Below are 20,434 nucleotides of genomic sequence, written 5' to 3' on the forward strand. Positions count from 1 at the left end.
GAACCTAACAATGTAAAACAATAAAATAAAATATATACACATTGGTGTAATATGACAAATTCCAGGGTTTTCACAGCATAACACTTACTCCTAAATAGTACAGATTAATTAGCAGACAAGAAATCAAATATTGAATGGATCTCATAAATTTACAATGTGTTGAAGGAAATATGATGAAATGAACAAAAAGAATCCTCAGCAGAGAAATAAAAACTACTAGAAATAAAATGAGCTGATAAAATACAGCAGGTAAAATAAAGTGTCATTGAGTCTATTTAACCACAGAAGAGAAGGGGCTGTGAACACTGAGATTGTATCGAGACAGACTGGTCGAGAAAACAGGATAAAACGAGCAAGCAAACCAACCAGGAACAGAGGCTCCGAGCCCGTGGGACAGCATCGCAAGGCTAGAGGTTCCCAGACTGTTTCAGTTCACGATGTCCATCATGTCTGTGTCATTTTTCATGGTATTTTTCTCAGGCCAAAGTAGTAACAATTGTGGTAATGGACTTGTGAGGTCCAACAATTTATAAATGTATTTCCCAGTAATTTTGTAACTACTTAAGCCAAATAATATATATATAAATTGGAAGAATTTTCTTTTCATTATAAATAGCCACAATTATTATGCATTCTGGGAACTATATCACTTCTCAAAGCATGGGATCAGATGGGACACTGTCACCCTCCCTTCCTGACCGCACTGATTTTCACACTATCCTTACTGCTTCTCACAACTGCTAAAACATCAGCTTCACAAAGATACCACATCATTAATATCAGGCAGCAAGCTCTAATGTCAGAACTTGTGATGATGACCTTAAGTTGACAGCTCAGTGTCTACAAGATAGTGCTTACTGCTTACTGCTGTGTTCACCTAAAGTTTCAACTATACCACAGTAACCCTCAGAGTCTGTCCTCATGCCCAGTTCCTTGGCATATAGTGTGGGACCTGCACTGATGGGATTTGATATATGTAACTGCAGACAACAAAGAGGAGAGAGTGATCAATGGGCAGACCAGACATTTAAAAAAAGAGGAGCTGAACAGTTCCCTAATTTGGCAAAGGCAGGTTAAGATGCCATTGAGTAACTGGGTCCTAACAACATGAAACCACCACAGTAGGTGGCCAATACGGGTGAACACGTATGAAGACACTTGCCCTGCCTGGTACTTCCTAATCAGAGAGAGAGATTTAATCTCCTTCACTCACGTTTCTTCTGGCTGCTCTGGCATCGAGCACACAGGAAGACGACTGCCTTTCACTTGGATGAAGGACCAGAGGGGCCAGAGGGCAGGCCATGGGAAAGTTACCCAGAGCTTTACTCTCTGTTTGAGAGAAAGTTAAAGTATGGGAGCACAATTTAGGGTTCAAAACCACCTGCATGTACAGACCAGTACAGAAGTAGTGAAAGGTGGGGTAGAGAGACCTACTGTGAAAAACTTAGCACAAAAAAGCCTGTGCCTGGGAACCAGCAGTTAGCGTAATGGCTATGTCGCTGGACTCCCACGTAGTCGACCGCGGTTCGTGTCCCGGACCCGGTGGCTTAAAACTCATGCCAGGTGCGTGTGCGTGCGTGCCCAAGATCTCGAGAGGAGAATGGAGGAGAAGGGACTGAGGCGTGACCATCCCCACCTGGGGGGTGATTTCTCGCTTTCTGTCTCTATGTCTCTCTCTGTTTGTCTGGTGAGCGTACGCGCCCTACAGTGAAAATCTCTCCAAAAAAAAAAAAAAAAAAAAGCTGTGTCTGAAGTACCCTTGATTGTACAGCTGTGTTGCTTCCCCAGTTCCTTCTCTGCTGAACCATGGACAGAGCTAAGGGGGAAATATTACCTAAACAATGCTTTTCAGTTGCCCAGAGAGGAAGAGACAGACAGATAGACAGACAGACAGACAAAGACAGGGAGAGGTAGAAAATATGCCCTGATGGGGTGTGGTCACACCACAAACCCTTCTCCTCCTTTTCTTCTCCTGTGGGGATCTTGGGCACATTTGCACACACTCCTTATGTGTTTCACAAGCCCACTGGGGCTGGGATTTGAACCACAAGGTTGGCCATGTTGTATCCAGCTCACTTAAACACTAGGTCATGGGGCTGTCCCTGTAATGCTTTTTAGATGCAGTGTTCAGAACAGACAGTAGGTAAAGGGAGTTCCTGTTTCCAAAGTTTAAAAAGTACAAACCGGGTTGGGTCAACTACGGATGCAGTGGTTAAGGTGGCTGGACCCCACCTGTCTGACTGCACAGTTGAGTCTTGGATCAATGGGTTGAGAAACACAATGGGCGCACATTTGTGTTTGCCTCGATCATCAGAGGAGAATGAAGGAGAAGGGACTGCAGTGTAGGCATCTCCTGGGACTTTCTCATTTTCCTTCCCTCTCTTTCTGGCACACACACTATGGCAAATTAAATTTAAAAGTATGTATATTATACATATCGTGTATATACACACACACGCACTCTTCTGGCACAAAAATGTTTAGGCCCTTTCTGATCAAGTGTGGACCATTTAAAATATTCTTATGTTAAAGTAGTTCCTAGTTGGATATGTATAATATACATACTTTTAAATTTTATATATATATGATATATAGATGGATATTTAGAGGATATATATAATGTATGGTATATAGGATATGTATAATATATAATATGTGTATGTATATGTATTGATCTTATAAACTACCCTTTACATATACACACAACACACACACATACGTATAGAATATATAAATATATATGCTTAGTTCTCCTGTTTGAAATTAAAATGAAATGGTTTTATTAAAATATTTATTATTGCTCACTGCAGAATTTAATTTAAACTCGTTTACATTCTTTAGCAGAAAGGTGTCCTGAGGTGGTAACAGGAGGAAACACTCATGAAAATTCCAGTAATAACTTGTTTCACTGAGAAATTCCAAAAGGATGATATCCATGTAACCATTCCCACAAAGCTGATCTCCTAGCAAATTCAGTCATGTAACGACTAGGAACTACTTTAATATAAGAATACTTTAAATGGTCCACACTTGATTTGAAAGAGCCAAAAAATTTTGTGCCATTGTAATTTATTCACTTTATAATTTACTGAGTGATTACCAATGTTGGTTATTAGTGATGCAAAAGATGTCATGGATAGACATTACAATAAGGAATGGTCAATGAAAACTGAACAGAAGTAAAGGCAAGTTGATAAATGCTACTAAGTAAGACAGGCCATTACCAAGGAGCTCCTGCATTACAGGTGGCTGCTTTAAACCAGGTGACTGGCAAAGGCATCTTTGACAAGGTTCTCGAGTGTGTGAGAAAACGCTGAGGGAGACAGGTAATCGGAGGGCGGGAGATGAGAAGAACCAAGAGTGAGCACAAAGAACGAGCTTGGCATGCTTAAGGAACTGAACCAAGACCATGGGTTGGCCCCATTGCACAGTGTTTATGGGAGTCAGATCCCACATGGTTGACTGTGGTTTGAATCCTGGCCCCAGAGGTTTGATAAACATGCCAGGTGTATGTGCAACACATGCCCCAAACCCCGACAGGATGAAGAAATGGAGAAAAAGGAATTGCAGTGTGATCATGGCCCACTGTGAGGGCAGGGCGGTGCTTTCTCCCTTCCCCTGAGGAACACACATGCCCTTCTGGCAAAAGGGAAAGAAGGATGGGAAAGAGGGAGGCACAGAGGGAAGGAGGAGGGAAGGAAGATCAGTGTGGCTCGAGTGAAGAAAATGAAAAAATGGAATGAGAGAGTCAGAAAGGGGAAGAGAGCTTCAGATCATGTAAGTGCATTATCAGGGAGTCTGAATTTACTTACAGCAGCAGTGGAAGCCACTGGAGGGTATTAGGTAGGGAGAAAATAGTAAAAGGTCACTGTGAATGCATCTGAAAACTGGAAGAACAGTGTGGATAATGTTAGGAAAGATGCCACGGCAGAGGACAGAGGTGATTAAAGAAGAGTCAATTGGAGATTTATTTTAGATATAAAAATCAGAGTATCAAGAGCTTACTGTGGAATTAGATCTGGCAAACAGAACTGTTGTTAAAATATTACGATCTCCTATGGAGACCACTTCATGACTGTCTCCTGGAGACATTTCTTGCAAGTGTCAGGGCTAAAACGTACTAAGCTTCATTGGGCATGTTTTTGTCTTATTCTGTATTGCTACTGTTTTTAGACATTTAGATTTAGACACTGAATTCTGTCATGTTTTTAAGACTCAATTTCAGCTGCTAGGAAATTCATAGCACTAATTTGAAGGCCAACTTCAGTAACTCTATAGAATGTTACAACATGTGTGTATCTGTATACTAACTTTACCCATGAGAGTTTTTACAATTTTTTACCCTAATTTTCACATCACATTTTTTTTAATTATTATTTTTATTCCATTAGATGGACTAGATTAAGTTGGCAAGTTACTACATGTGATTTCATGAGAAAAAAGTGTTAAGTGTGGACCTGCAGATGGCATAATGGTTAGTCACTGGACTCCCATGCAGTCACCATGGTTCAAGTCCTGGACCCACTGGCTTAAATTTCACACCAGATTGTGTGTGTGTGTGTGTGTGTGTGTGTGTGTGTGTGCACGCTCAAAATCCTGAGAGAATGGAGGAGAAGGGAATGCAGCATGGCCATTCTCCCTGGGGGATGATTTCTTGCTTTCTGTCTCTCTCTGTCTCTTCAGAGAACACACATGATCAATAGCAAAAGCCTCTCTCTAGAAAAAAAAAAATGTGGCAAGGGGGGAAGCCTGGTCATCGTAGCTTATACCAAAAATGTTATCATATGCCATAATGAAAACATAATACAAGTCGTCCAGTGAAAGTTCTATGGGAGAAGTATAGGGAAAAGATGGAGGAAGAAACTAGCTCTGTGGCCTGGTGGTTGGAGCAGCCAGGTTGTGCAACTGACTGCACAGCTCAAACCCTGGACCAGGTGACTTGACAAACATGCCAGGTGTGTGTGTGTAAGTTCTGTGTGTGTGTGTGTGTGTGTGTGTACAAAATCCCAAAAGGAGATAGAAATGGAGAAGGGATTGTAATTTGACCATTTCCCATGGTGGGGGATGCTTTGTCCTGTTCCTCTGTCTCTGGCAGAACACACAACCTCCTAGCAGAAAATGGAGAGAAGGAAAAAAAAATTCTTGTTGAAAATACAAGGTATTATACCAAGGCAGAGAGGCTTGGTTTATGGAATCAGAATGTCTGGATCCCGACCTGGCTCTGGCGGTGACTAGCTGCATGACTGGGCAAGCAGCCTAGACGCTGGCCTAACTTTCCTCGTTGTTGACATGGTGAAGGTCACAGAGCAGTGCCCACCTTAAAGAGCTGTTAGGAGGCCTCACTTGGTTACTGTCTGTAAGTGCTGAGAAGAGTGCTCAGTCACAAGGAGGTGCTATGCTAAGAGTTCTTTAAGGCTCCGTTTAGGACGTACAGGTAGGTAGATTTCAACAGCTGAGAGGGCAGAGGGAAGAAATACAGAAGGAATGACTTGAACAAAGATAAAGATACATAAAAACACAAATACAAACTTTATAAAAGAAACTTTCAGAGTTGGTTAAACACGCAGGAAATATAGCAAAATAATAAAGAATGAACTAGAGGGATTTTGAGAAAAATTACAAAGAGGTTTTGAATACCTCTTGCAAAAATATAAACTTTATCATGTAGAAAAAGGACACTTAAAAAATCTGGCACCATGGAAGACCAGAGTCATTTGGAAGAGAAAGTGGGGTGTGAAGACAGTGCACCGCACCTACTGTGAATTGCTTACAATTTCCAGTAAGCACACAGGTACGATGTCTCATTCTGGCACTGCACTGCCACCACTCAGACACAATCCAAAAACCAGTCTGGAACACAAACTTCAAAATAGATTATTAAACACCAAGAAAGTGAAAAAAGCTCTAAATGACAAAAAATGTATATGTCGTAATCAAGAGAAAAAAATTCTTCACTGGACAGATGGTATTGCTTCACCAGGTGTTGTATACCAAAACCAAAACCAAACATACAAAATATCTCTTACTTATTTGTAACATTTTCAACTTAATTAAAAAACTGACAACTAAATTAGAAATTAGAAATAAAAATGGCAGCTGTGATTTAAGGAAGGTGGTGTCTCGCACAATGGCAGTGAGTGAGCTCCATGCTCTAGCCAAAGGTGGTTATTATGGGCTTGGACTCTGCCAAAAGGATCAGGCCGGAGTACTTTGATCTTAATAAATATCACTTTGTTAATTTTATTCCCTCCATACCTAGAGATATACATAAAACAAATGTCAGAAGATATATTTTTTGTACATTAACTTTACTTGTATAAATAAGGTTTTATAGATCACTGAAAAGAAAGTTTATACACACTGGGCACGTGCACACACATAAAGACACAGACGAAATTGTTACAGCAAGGGTCTTTAAAAAGTTTCTGAAAAAATGTGTATTAATTATGAAAAACTATGAATGGATTTCAAAATTTTTTGCACCAGAATAATTCCATTTTCCTAGAACTTTTTGATGTCTCCCACGTCCATCTACCTCTATATCTAGGTACTCCTACAAAGAAAAATATGCTAGCATGGAAGTGTGTCTGGGAGGCTTATATATTTGTGTTCATATATTTATATATTTGTATTTGTATATTTATATATTTGTATTTGTATTTTTTGTCCAATCTTGGAGCAAGATCTGAAAACAGATGTCTAATGTGACTATTATTTCAAAAAGGTAGGGAGGCAGTGGCGTGACTGGGAGGGTCTGCATTCGACAAGTGCCTAGCCTATCGTGAACACACTACACGCTCTATACATGTATAAACAAACACAGACTAATAACACAGGGACAGGATAAGATGGAAGACTTTCAAAAAATTTTGTAAAATACATGTTTTGTGTATTTGGCCTATTTTGGAAAAGAACATTAACTTCCATCATAAAAATGATTAAACTAACATCACAAACGTGATGGAGTATTAGGCCATCCGAAATTATGCTGTCTGAATCCCAGAAACCTGTATGTATTTCCTTATTCAGAAAAAGAGCCTTGGCAGATGTGATTAAGGATCTCGAGAATCAAAGATTATCCTGGGTTATCAAGGTGGGCCTTTTACACAATCCCATGTGTTTCTATAAAAGGGAGTGAGAGGGAGACCAGAGACAGAGAAGGCAGTGTGAAGACAGGGGAGGGGTCACTTCTCAGTCAGTGTTGCAGGTTATGTTCAGGCCCAGAAATTTCTTATTCTGAAAGGAATCACTTATCATGACTCACTGTCTGAATCTAGGCTTTGTAAAGCTATACAGCTATCAATTAAAAACAAATTAAAGAAGCTGTCATGATATCATAACCTAAAAAAAAAAAGGAAAGAAAGGTAAGTCAATCAATCATGCCTACCTGGTTACTGGTGGGGTCGGTACACCTCTTGTACGCAAGGTGGATTTCCCTCGAACCACCGGGACGTCTGCATTTTCTGAGCCACCATTCAAATATGTTAATTCCTGGAGCTGGGCTTGCCTGATTTCATCATTATAGTCCTATACGGATGACAGAGAGAAAGCAATTTGCCTCATATTAAAAAGACAAAAGTATTGGGACCAGCAGTTAGCATAATGGTTATGTCACTGGACTCCCATGTAGTTGACCGCGGTTTGAGTCCCTGACCTGGTGGTTTAAACTCATGCCAGTTGCATGTGTGTGTGTGCCCAAGATCCCGAGAGGAGAATGGAGGAGAAGGGATTGTGGTGTGGCCATCCCTGCTAGGGGGTGATTTCTCGCTTTCTGTCTCTCTGGCGAGCGCATGTACCTCTCCCCCCTCCCCCCCAAAAAAACCAAACCTCTCCCCCCCCAAAAAAAAAAAAATCACAAAAGTATTTAGAAAAGCCGATAATTTTTAATTTAGAAAAAGCGTTAGGAAAATAGGTGAACTCACAAAGTAAAATAGGTATTTAAGAATAAAAATGTGTCAATTAATTTGTATGAAAAGGAAAAAAAGAAAACCACACAGGCCAGCTGGTGGCACAGAAGTTAAGGTAGTCGAGTGTCCCATGGCTGACTGCTCAGAGTTCTAGACCCAGTGGCTTGAAAAACATATTAAGTGAATGTGTGTATGTGCCCCAAAAGGTGAAATGGAAGAAAAGGGACTGTGGCATAACCATCCCTAATGGGGGGTGCTTTCTCACACCCTCTCTCTCTCTTTAGAAAGCACACATACCCTCTGGCAGGGGGGGGGGGCGGAGAAAAAAGAAAAAACACAGTATTTTTCCCCAAGTAAAAATCTCATATATTCACAGTTATAACTCCTCTCCCTAGGCATGCATATGTTCCCAATGAAACACAATAAAATTAAAATACTATATAAGTAATATATGAGCACCGTTATTTACAAGTCAATTCAGCTAGTAGCTTCTGAGCATCTACGATGTACTAAATAATGGAGCAGCTAAGGAATAAGCATGGTCCCAGCAGCCAAGGACCTCGTCTAACAGAGGCGAAAGATGGACATATAACACAAGAGCTTTGCTGAAGTTCAGAACTGCCTGTATACATTCTTCTTGTAACGTTCATTTAGATAACTGTGTGTTATGAAACTCCACATTTCTAAAACTGAATATATAATCTTATTCCTGAAAACTTGCTCTCCTTTCATCTTATGTTGTCTGTCCAAATATTCAATTCAGAAATTTTTTTTTTTTGGAGAGGTTTTTGCCATAGGGCGCATGCGCTCGCCAGACAGAGAGAGACAGAGAGATAGAAAGCAGGAAATCACCCCCCAGGGGGAATGGCCATGCCACAATCCCTTCTCCATTCTCCTCTCCGGATCTTGGGCACACACGCACGCACACATGCCCGGTGTGAGTTTAAGCCACCGGGTCCAGGACTCGAACCGCAGTCGACCACGTGGGAATCCAGTGACATAGCCATTATGTTAACTGCTGGTCCCTCAATTCAGAAATTTTAGAAAGCATCCTTCATTTCTTCATCTTCCTTACCACCTTCAACTCAACTCTACTCAACGACCATCAACCAAAACATGAAATAAAAAATAAAAGTGTGATATTACAATAAAAGGATAGTTCTGATCTAAATGGTTCAAAAGAAAGCCATCTAGTGCAGCCGTTGGGGGTAGTACAAAGTTCTCCACAGGAACTGTCATCGCAGGATGAATAAGAACTAACCACCAGAAGAGGGGCTGCAGAGTAATCCACACAGATGGAAAAACATATTTTAAGACTCGAAGCAATGTTGTGTTCTGAGAACCAAGAAAATGAGCTCTACGACTGAACTGGAGAAACTATACGGGGTAGGATTTAAAGTGAAAGGAAATGTCCAAGCCAAACCATCCCAAGTTGTCATCTTACAGATAACTTCAAATGTTTGAAATCTGGAATGCTGAGAAACCTTTTATGATTTTAAGGAAGTGACCTGCATATTTGGGTTTCTAGTCTAGAAAGCATTAGTCATTCTAGTGCAACACAATAGTATTAGTTAACATAGATGACACAGGGCCAGTCAGGTGGTATGTGGGTGGGTAAGGCAGCTGGGTCCCACAGGGCTGACTGTGGTCTTAGTCCCCGCAGCTTAAGGCTCAGGCCAGGTGCATGTGTAACCAAAATCCCTCGAGGAGAACGGGAAAAGGAATGCAGTAGTCTTTCCTCTGGGGGTGCTTTCTTACTTTATTTCCCCTCTGTCTACAGTGAGTGCACACACCCTAGAGCAAATTAAAAAATGAAAAATGAAAAAAAGACATAAAACTGTAAGCAGGGATTGATAAAATGCTACACTCCAAAACACAACTGCTTCTCAAGTGTACATGGAACATGTTTGAGGATAGACCATATGCTAAGGTACTACACAGCTTCAGTAATTCTAATAGGGCTAAAATCATACATATTTATCACAATAGAATAAATTAGAAGTTAGAGAAAAATTTGGGGAATTCACAAATATGTAGAAATTAAAGAATATAATTAAAAAATCATTAGATCAAAACAGAAACCACAAAAAAAATTTAAAAGATCCTGAGATGAATGAAAATGAAAACACAACACACAAAAATGCAGCCACATGTTGGCATACCCCAACTTCATAGAACAGAAGCTCCTTCTCTCGGGATCCTTGCACACTTTGACCTAAATACCTCTTTATCTGGCTATTCCCGTTTCTTTATATTATCTTTTATGATAGGCCAGCAATTGTAAGTAAAGCTTTTCCCTGAGTTCTGTGAGCTGTCACAGGAAATTATCAAACCCAAGGAGAGGGTTCTAAGAGCCTGTGATCTGTGGTCGAGTTGGTCAGAACTAGAGGAGGCTCAGGACTGGCACCTGAGGTACAGGCAGTCTATGGAACTGAATCCCCAATCAGTGAGGTGTGACATGGACTGCAGATACTTAGTGTCCTCATTGTAAGGCACTGTAGAACAGCCAGCTGTTGCCAAGAAAGCGGAGACTACGTTGGTGTGAGGCTGAGTGAGGAGAGGATTCCACACATTTAGTGTCCGAAGTGCCGTGTGGAAAGTTTTAGTCTCAAAAATTTCCTACAAAGAAAAGCCTACGTCCACAGGATTCCAATGATGTACTCTACACCAAACACAAACAAATAAGGAATTACTGCTAATATTTCACAAACTCTTAAAAAAAAGTTAGGAGCAAGAAACACTTCTTAACTCATTCTATGGGGTTAGCATTTCCCTGATACCAAAGTCGAACAAAGACATCATAAAATATGAAAGCTACAAACGTCCTTACTGATAGGGACCTGAAGGCTGCCGACAAAATTAAGAAGCCAAAACCAGCAGCTAAGTGTATACACAGGAACCTAGCAGAACTTATTCCAAGACCGCAAGGCTGGAAATCAATGAATGCAATAGAATAACAAAAGACAGAAATCTCATGATCATTTCAATAAAAAGGAGAAAAAACATTTGACAGAAGGCTCCTACACACTAATGATAAAAATGTTCAATAAACTCAGAAAATACTATGACAAAGTACACACCAACAAATTAGATTACTTAGAGGGCATGGATAATTTCCCAGTCAGTTCCACAGACTGCCCATACTTCACCTAACATCATATTTATTGAAGAGTGAGAGACCACATCAGGAACAAGACAAGGATGTCTGCTGTCACTATCTCTGTTTAACACTTTACTTGGGCCAAGACACTTGTGTAACAAAAAATAAATAAATGGCACCCAGGAAGGAAAGGAATTACTAGAACATTCTGTTCACAGATGACATTGAACCTGTACATGGAAAATCCTAAGAAATCCATTATATAAAAAAAAAGTAATAGAGCTAATATATGTACTTAGCAAGGTTGCGGGGTATAAGATAAATAGGCGAAAGTCACTAACAATGAATAATCCAAAAACAAATCAACAAATACATTTACAGTAGCATTAAAAAGGACAACTTTCTTAGAAATAAATTAACAAAATAAAAGCAAGATTTGTACACAGGTAGAGCAAAGGGAATTTTGTTTTGTTTTGCTTTTGTTTGTTTGTTTTTAGCTATACAGCTACAAAGAGAGAAGAGACCTTAGTATGAAGAAAGGAAGGATTGTAAGATTGAAGAAACATATACATATTTGAGTGTGACTCAAAGATTCAGAGGAGACTGTTTCTTCAACTATTTATAGTTTAAAATATAAAATAAATCTAGTAAATTTATTTTTAAAAAGCCAACTGTTTATTATTTACATTTCAAAAGAAAAATGCAAAAGCAAACAAAAAAACCCCACAACTTAAACTTGTAGTAGAGGAAATTTGTAATAAGAAAAGTAATAGGAACAGCAATCAAAAAGGAATCTGAAATTACAATCACCTAATACTGGCAAAGCAGGAAGGAGGAAAGTCAAATGACAGCCAATACAAGTCAATGTGATTAATAGGAAAAGCTAAGCAGTATATATTTTACGGTAAACATACGGGTTTATATTTTTCTGTAATTAAAGATTCTTCACTGACTTATCTGAGGTGCTATGACCTCAGTGATGCTTGAATGTATCACCATTTCATCTTGTCAAATTATGCTATTAATATTTTTCCAACCACTTTACTAAAAATATACAAAGATTAATCATTTCTAGAGTACATTCTCAGTAAAATGAACTACGTAAATGCAATTTTTTAATAATTATTTATTTTTTATTTATTCATTGATTTTTTTAATTTGACCAGAGAGAGACAGACAGTGAGAGTGAGAGAGAGAGGAAGTGAGAAAGCCAGCCACCAGGTCCAGGACTCGAACACCAGTTGTCCATGTGGGAGTGTCCAGCGCCTTAACCACCACGCCACCCGCTGGTCCCTGAACTACATAAATGCTAAATAGTTGTCCTTTTGAATAGCATTTGAAGATGTGATACTACATTTTATGTGGATATAAGTGGTTTTCATGAGACAAGAACACTGCTAAAGTCCTATTTTTAAAAAAAAATTAAAATTTTTAAAATAGGAATACTGCTCTAAGTAAGGTTAGGTGATTATAATGATATTAAAAAATATATAATTAAATATCATTTTTGCAAAATAGTATTTTAAAATAGACAGTACAGTTTAAAAAACAAAACAAAACAAAACAACGGAACTTAAAGTCAATCACAACTGAGGGTCAGCATGAACTTCACCAAATAAACTTACTAGCTATATAATATAAGAATTTTTGAAAATTTTAGATGTCTGTTGCTTCAGCTCTCAGATGGACAATACTGATATAATCGATGTAGTTACCACTGAAACCAATTCATACATGGTAGCTTACAGACTAACTTTTTATAATTTTGCATGTCAAATTATTATTTTAACTCCTTACCTGAACAATGATGCAAATCAAAACCACCATAAGACATCACTCACCCAGTTAACGTGGTTGTTACCAAAAAGACAAAAAAAAAAAAAAAAAAAAAAAAAATATATATATATATATATATACACATATATATACATACATACATACATACTAGCAAAGATGTGGAAAAGAAACCCTTTCACACTGCTGGAAGAAATATAAATATAGCCATTATGAATAACAAGATGGAGGTTCTCTTAATTAAAAATAGAGTCAGCTAGTGGCATAGCAGTTAAAGTTGATGGATCCTATGTGGTCAAATACATGGTAAAGTCCTAGACCAGGTGGCTTGAAAAACATGCTGGGCACCTATGTGTGCATGCCCAAGATCTTGAAAGGGGAGAAACAGGGAAGAGACTATGGTGGGATATTCCCTACAGAGGGTGAGGGGGAGGCGATTTCTTGCTTGCTCTCGCTCTCTCTTTCTCTCCCGCCTTTCTCTTTCTGACAAACACAAGCCAACTCAGATATATCTAGAGGACATTATGGTAAGTGAAATAAGCCAGGCACAGAAAGACAAATACCAGATTATCCCACTCATTTCTTAGATATGAGAAATTTTAAAAAGTGGGCTGCAGAGTAATCCACACAGATGGAAAAACATATTTTAAGACTCGAAGCAATGTTGTGTTCTGAGAACCAAGAAAATGAGCTCTACGACTGAACTGGAGAAACTATACGGGGTAGGATTTAAAGTGAAAGGAAATGTCCAAGCCAAACCATCCCAAGTTGTCATCTTACAGATAACTTCAAATGTTTGAAATCTGGAATGCTGAGAAACCTTTTATGATTTTAAGGAAGTGACCTGCATATTTGGGTTTCTAGTCTAGAAAGCATTAGTCATTCTAGTGCAACACAATAGTATTAGTTAACATAGATGACACAGGGCCAGTCAGGTGGTATGTGGGTGGGTAAGGCAGCTGGGTCCCACAGGGCTGACTGTGGTCTTAGTCCCCGCAGCTTAAGGCTCAGGCCAGGTGCATGTGTAACCAAAATCCCTCGAGGAGAACGGGAAAAGGAATGCAGTAGTCTTTCCTCTGGGGGTGCTTTCTTACTTTATTTCCCCTCTGTCTACAGTGAGTGCACACACCCTAGAGCAAATTAAAAAATGAAAAATGAAAAAAAGACATAAAACTGTAAGCAGGGATTGATAAAATGCTACACTCCAAAACACAACTGCTTCTCAAGTGTACATGGAACATGTTTGAGGATAGACCATATGCTAAGGTACTACACAGCTTCAGTAATTCTAATAGGGCTAAAATCATACATATTTATCACAATAGAATAAATTAGAAGTTAGAGAAAAATTTGGGGAATTCACAAATATGTAGAAATTAAAGAATATAATTAAAAAATCATTAGATCAAAACAGAAACCACAAAAAAAATTTAAAAGATCCTGAGATGAATGAAAATGAAAACACAACACACAAAAATGCAGCCACATGTTGGCATACCCCAACTTCATAGAACAGAAGCTCCTTCTCTCGGGATCCTTGCACACTTTGACCTAAATACCTCTTTATCTGGCTATTCCCGTTTCTTTATATTATCTTTTATGATAGGCCAGCAATTGTAAGTAAAGCTTTTCCCTGAGTTCTGTGAGCTGTCACAGGAAATTATCAAACCCAAGGAGAGGGTTCTAAGAGCCTGTGATCTGTGGTCGAGTTGGTCAGAACTAGAGGAGGCTCAGGACTGGCACCTGAGGTACAGGCAGTCTATGGAACTGAATCCCCAATCAGTGAGGTGTGACATGGACTGCAGATACTTAGTGTCCTCATTGTAAGGCACTGTAGAACAGCCAGCTGTTGCCAAGAAAGCGGAGACTACGTTGGTGTGAGGCTGAGTGAGGAGAGGATTCCACACATTTAGTGTCCGAAGTGCCGTGTGGAAAGTTTTAGTCTCAAAAATTTCCTACAAAGAAAAGCCTACGTCCACAGGATTCCAATGATGTACTCTACACCAAACACAAACAAATAAGGAATTACTGCTAATATTTCACAAACTCTTAAAAAAAAGTTAGGAGCAAGAAACACTTCTTAACTCATTCTATGGGGTTAGCATTTCCCTGATACCAAAGTCGAACAAAGACATCATAAAATATGAAAGCTACAAACGTCCTTACTGATAGGGACCTGAAGGCTGCCGACAAAATTAAGAAGCCAAAACCAGCAGCTAAGTGTATACACAGGAACCTAGCAGAACTTATTCCAAGACCGCAAGGCTGGAAATCAATGAATGCAATAGAATAACAAAAGACAGAAATCTCATGATCATTTCAATAAAAAGGAGAAAAAACATTTGACAGAAGGCTCCTACACACTAATGATAAAAATGTTCAATAAACTCAGAAAATACTATGACAAAGTACACACCAACAAATTAGATTACTTAGAGGGCATGGATAATTTCCCAGTCAGTTCCACAGACTGCCCATACTTCACCTAACATCATATTTATTGAAGAGTGAGAGACCACATCAGGAACAAGACAAGGATGTCTGCTGTCACTATCTCTGTTTAACACTTTACTTGGGCCAAGACACTTGTGTAACAAAAAATAAATAAATGGCACCCAGGAAGGAAAGGAATTACTAGAACATTCTGTTCACAGATGACATTGAACCTGTACATGGAAAATCCTAAGAAATCCATTATATAAAAAAAAAGTAATAGAGCTAATATATGTACTTAGCAAGGTTGCGGGGTATAAGATAAATAGGCGAAAGTCACTAACAATGAATAATCCAAAAACAAATCAACAAATACATTTACAGTAGCATTAAAAAGGACAACTTTCTTAGAAATAAATTAACAAAATAAAAGCAAGATTTGTACACAGGTAGAGCAAAGGGAATTTTGTTTTGTTTTGCTTTTGTTTGTTTGTTTTTAGCTATACAGCTACAAAGAGAGAAGAGACCTTAGTATGAAGAAAGGAAGGATTGTAAGATTGAAGAAACATATACATATTTGAGTGTGACTCAAAGATTCAGAGGAGACTGTTTCTTCAACTATTTATAGTTTAAAATATAAAATAAATCTAGTAAATTTATTTTTAAAAAGCCAACTGTTTATTATTTACATTTCAAAAGAAAAATGCAAAAGCAAACAAAAAAACCCCACAACTTAAACTTGTAGTAGAGGAAATTTGTAATAAGAAAAGTAATAGGAACAGCAATCAAAAAGGAATCTGAAATTACAATCACCTAATACTGGCAAAGCAGGAAGGAGGAAAGTCAAATGACAGCCAATACAAGTCAATGTGATTAATAGGAAAAGCTAAGCAGTATATATTTTACGGTAAACATACGGGTTTATATTTTTCTGTAATTAAAGATTCTTCACTGACTTATCTGAGGTGCTATGACCTCAGTGATGCTTGAATGTATCACCATTTCATCTTGTCAAATTATGCTATTAATATTTTTCCAACCACTTTACTAAAAATATACAAAGATTAATCATTTCTAGAGTACATTCTCAGTAAAATGAACTACGTAAATGCAATTTTTTAATAATTATTTATTTTTTATTTATTCATTGATTTTTTTAATTTGACCAGAGAGAGACAGACAGTGAGAGTGAGAGAGAGAGGAAGTGAGAAAGCCAGCCACCAGGTCCAGGACTCGAACACCAGTTGTCCATGTGGGAGTGTCCAGCGCCTTAACCACCACGCCACCCGCTGGTCCCTGAACTACATAAATGCTAAATAGTTGTCCTTTTGAATAGCATTTGAAGATGTGATACTACATTTTATGTGGATATAAGTGGTTTTCATGAGACAAGAACACTGCTAAAGTCCTATTTTTAAAAAAAAATTAAAATTTTTAAAATAGGAATACTGCTCTAAGTAAGGTTAGGTGATTATAATGATATTAAAAAATATATAATTAAATATCATTTTTGCAAAATAGTATTTTAAAATAGACAGTACAGTTTAAAAAACAAAACAAAACAAAACAACGGAACTTAAAGTCAATCACAACTGAGGGTCAGCATGAACTTCACCAAATAAACTTACTAGCTATATAATATAAGAATTTTTGAAAATTTTAGATGTCTGTCAGCTCAGCTCTCAGATGGACAATACTGATATAATCGATGTAGTTACCACTGAAACCAATTCATACATGGTAGCTTACAGACTATTATAATTTTGCATGTCAAATTATTATTTTAACTCCTTACCTGAACAATGATGCAAATCAAAACCACCATAAGACATCACTCACCCAGTTAACGTGGTTGTTACCAAAAAGACAAAAAAAAAAAAAAAACAATATATATATAAATACACATATATATACATACATACATACATACTAGCAAAGATGTGGAAAAGAAACCCTTTCACACTGCTGGTAGAAATATAAATATAGCCATTATGAATAACAAGATGGAGGTTCTCTTAATTAAAAATAGAGTCAGCTAGTGGCATAGCAGTTAAAGTTGATGGATCCTATGTGGTCAAATACATGGTAAAGTCCTAGACCAGGTGGCTTGAAAAACATGCTGGGCACCTATGTGTGCATGCCCAAGATCTTGAAAGGGGAGAAACAGGGAAGAGACTATGGTGGGATATTCCCTACAGAGGGTGAGGGGGAGGCGATTTCTTGCTTGCTCTCTCTCTCTCTTTCTCTCCCGCCTTTCTCTTTCTGACAAACACAAGCAACTCAGATATATCTAGAGGACATTATGGTAAGTGAAATAAGCCAGGCACAGAAAGACAAATACCAGATTATCCCACTCATTTCTTAGATATGAGAAATTTTAAAAAGTGGCTGTCGTAGAATATAGAATAAAATAGAATTTACTGGAGACTGGAAAGGGTAGGAGATCAGAGGGATAAGGAGAGGTCGGTCAACAGGTACAAAGTTAGGAAGAATAAGTTCTGATAGCGTCTGTGTTTTTAAAATGCTGACTTATTTATGGTAAAGCATGCATGCACACATGTGTGCAAGCGAGGACAAGGGGCTGAGACAGATTCAAATTCAACAGGGTCTTGTCACACCACAGTCCCCTTTCCCTGGCCCTCTAGCTCCTCAGTATCTTGGGCACATGTGCACGCGTTATTCACAAGCTGTTCTGCAAATCCAAACCCAGTCGGTCAGGTGGCTTCCAGCACTGGATGGAATTCAGTTGTTACCCACTGTGCCACCAGGGTGGGTCACAAATCTTTCTATCAAGAGCATGCAAATTAACAAAAAGACCGTTCTATAATAGATTTATTCCCCTTCTCTTTAAATTATTACCTTCTTAGCAATGGTACAGTGTCTGGAAGGGTTAAAACAGACAATTAACTGTTAGTAAAACACCTGGCAGAAGCTAGCTGAATAGCTGCATGGCACCATTCCCCTCTATGTATGTCATGGTTGTGTCTGTCATTATTTTCATCATGCTGCACTAAAATCATCTGCGGATGCTTTTCTTTTCCCCTAAACTACATATTCCTGAAGCATAGGGACAGCTTTTGCTCATGTGTGCATGTCCCACACCAAGCACAGAGCCTGGGACAGGTCTGTCCTGGAGAACAATGAAGTTGTGGAGTGTCTTCTGTGCCACATGAAAGCTCAGGACACGGCGTGCTGACCTCTGGACTAGGGCCTGTGCTCTTCTGCTACTCCTGCCATGTAACCTGAGCCATTTATTTAATCTCTCAAATATAAAGAAGGAATGGCACCAAGCAATTCACAGGGACACTGTGAGGACTACTTGAGATGACACATATGAAATTTCTTAACAAAGAATAATGCAAATAACAATTACTAACAAGAATTATCAAGGATTAAAATAAAGGAAGGGTCATAATGTTCCAAGTTAATTACCAAAATGAAAATCCTGGTCTAGTAGTGGCAGTGCAATGGCAGCACAATGTTCCGTAATGCTGGACGCCACCTGAAGATCAAGGTCTGGCTCCTGGTTGACCTGAGTGTACCAGGGGGCATAAGCCTGTGATCCAGATCCAGTGGCTAGGAGGCCACGATAGACCACGGTATGAGAACCTGCTGAGGATGCCGTTTATTTCTCTCTTTCTTTCTCATGAAATAAATGAATAAATGGAAAACAAAAACAAAACAAAACAAAACACAGAAGAAAGAAAAAATATACTAACAGGGATAAGAAACTTTTTGATTTCTTCCAAAGCATGCCCCATTCGGGCATAAGCTTCTGCTGGCGGTGCAAACACTTCGATGAGTACGTGGAGGTCATCATTGAGGTGAAAGTACTTTGCTTCTCCACTTTTCCTCAACTCTTCTTCCTAAAGACAGAAAACTCACATTTAAAAATGAGTCATCTTAAGAAACAATAAATAACTACCCCAAGTTTATTCTGTGGTTATCAAAGGAGATTCACTGAACACCCTAAGAAAGACCAATAGAAGATTCACTCATTTATCCAAAGGAGTGAGGTTCAAATTGTTGATCTGATCTCATCATTCCCAGGCCTTTACAAACACTCTGAAGGCTTCCTGCTGCTGCTGGAAAGTGTCCTCTACTGGTGCCGGATGACTGCAGTCCCTCCCCTCCCCCTGTGCCTGGGGTTCCTTCGCCTCCTCCTGCCTCCTTTGCTAAGCCTGCTCCAGCCACTGCATAGGCCACCTCTGTGTGTCAACCTGGCCAGGCACCCAAACTCACTTCTGCACTGGCTCTGAGATGTGTCTGTGATCCTCTTACAAAGAATTTACCACTACCTAAAACAGCTACAATGCATTCTTTCTTGCCCAGTTTCTGTTTCCCTTGCAGGAAGGTGACTGCCACATGGGAGAAAGTCACTGTTTTGTGTGATGACACATCCTCCATGACGAGAGGAGAGCCTGGCATACAGGAGATGCTCACGAGTATTTGCAGAATGAAGGGCTCAACACTCATTCATTCCTACCTTCACCTGCTCATTCACACAGTCTTTTGAAAAAGCATCTCTGCATGCCAGGCACTGTATTTTATCTGAGGATAAAATAATAAGTGAAAAACTTTATTATATGACTTTAAATAACTATGACAAAGGTTTTTAAACTTTAAGGGGAACATTAGGAGGAGAAAGACGGCTAAGAAACGACTGCTTTTGCTCTGTTCTCTCTCCTCCGTAACCTAGTGCGCTGGCCAGCGTATGGTAAGTCAGCACTACTTCCTTCACTGGGAATCAGAAACTGAAAGAAGAAAAGTGCTCCACACATAAAGGGGGCAGTACATGCCAACCACCATAGCATCCTTTGCAGTTCTTTCACATCTGTCTTGCCTACAAGAAGCATACTCGTTTATGCCAACTGTTCACCGTTCGAATCAGAACACTTTAACTGGTCGATGTGAAGCCTCGCCTTTCAAAACTGAAATTTCAGGGAACCAGCAGTTAGCGTAATGGCTATGTCACTGGACTCCCACGTAGTCGACTGCGGTTCACGTCCGAGACCCAGTGGCTTAAAACTCACGCTGGGTGCGTGTGCGTGCGTGCCCAAGATCCTGAGAGGAGAATGGAGGAGAAGGGACTGCAGCGTGACCATCCCCCCTGGGGGGTGATTTCTCTCTTTCTGTCTCTGTCTGTCTCTGTCTGTCTGGTGAGCGCACGCGCCCTATAGCAAAAACCTCTCAAAAAAAA

The 20,434-nt window shown here is 39.2% G+C and overlaps 1 protein-coding gene across 1 annotated transcript in view; it reads right to left on the minus strand.

Moving 5' to 3' along the window:
• KHDRBS3 (KH RNA binding domain containing, signal transduction associated 3) overlaps nucleotides 1-20,434 on the minus strand; it is a 211,333-nt gene that overhangs the window by 72,156 nt on the left and 118,743 nt on the right. The window contains exons 7-8 of the mRNA XM_027773279.1: nucleotides 18,954-19,100; nucleotides 7,388-7,527 (exon numbers count right to left, since the gene is read on the minus strand). Of these exons, the coding sequence (XP_027629080.1) occupies nucleotides 7,388-7,527; nucleotides 18,954-19,100 (287 nt within the window). The remainder of the gene's footprint in view (nucleotides 1-7,387; nucleotides 7,528-18,953; nucleotides 19,101-20,434) is intronic.

Source organism: Tupaia chinensis, unplaced genomic scaffold (genome assembly GCF_000334495.1).
Source record: "Tupaia chinensis unplaced genomic scaffold, TupChi_1.0 Scaffold000335_1, whole genome shotgun sequence".
Classification (NCBI taxonomy): domain Eukaryota; kingdom Metazoa; phylum Chordata; class Mammalia; order Scandentia; family Tupaiidae; genus Tupaia; species Tupaia belangeri.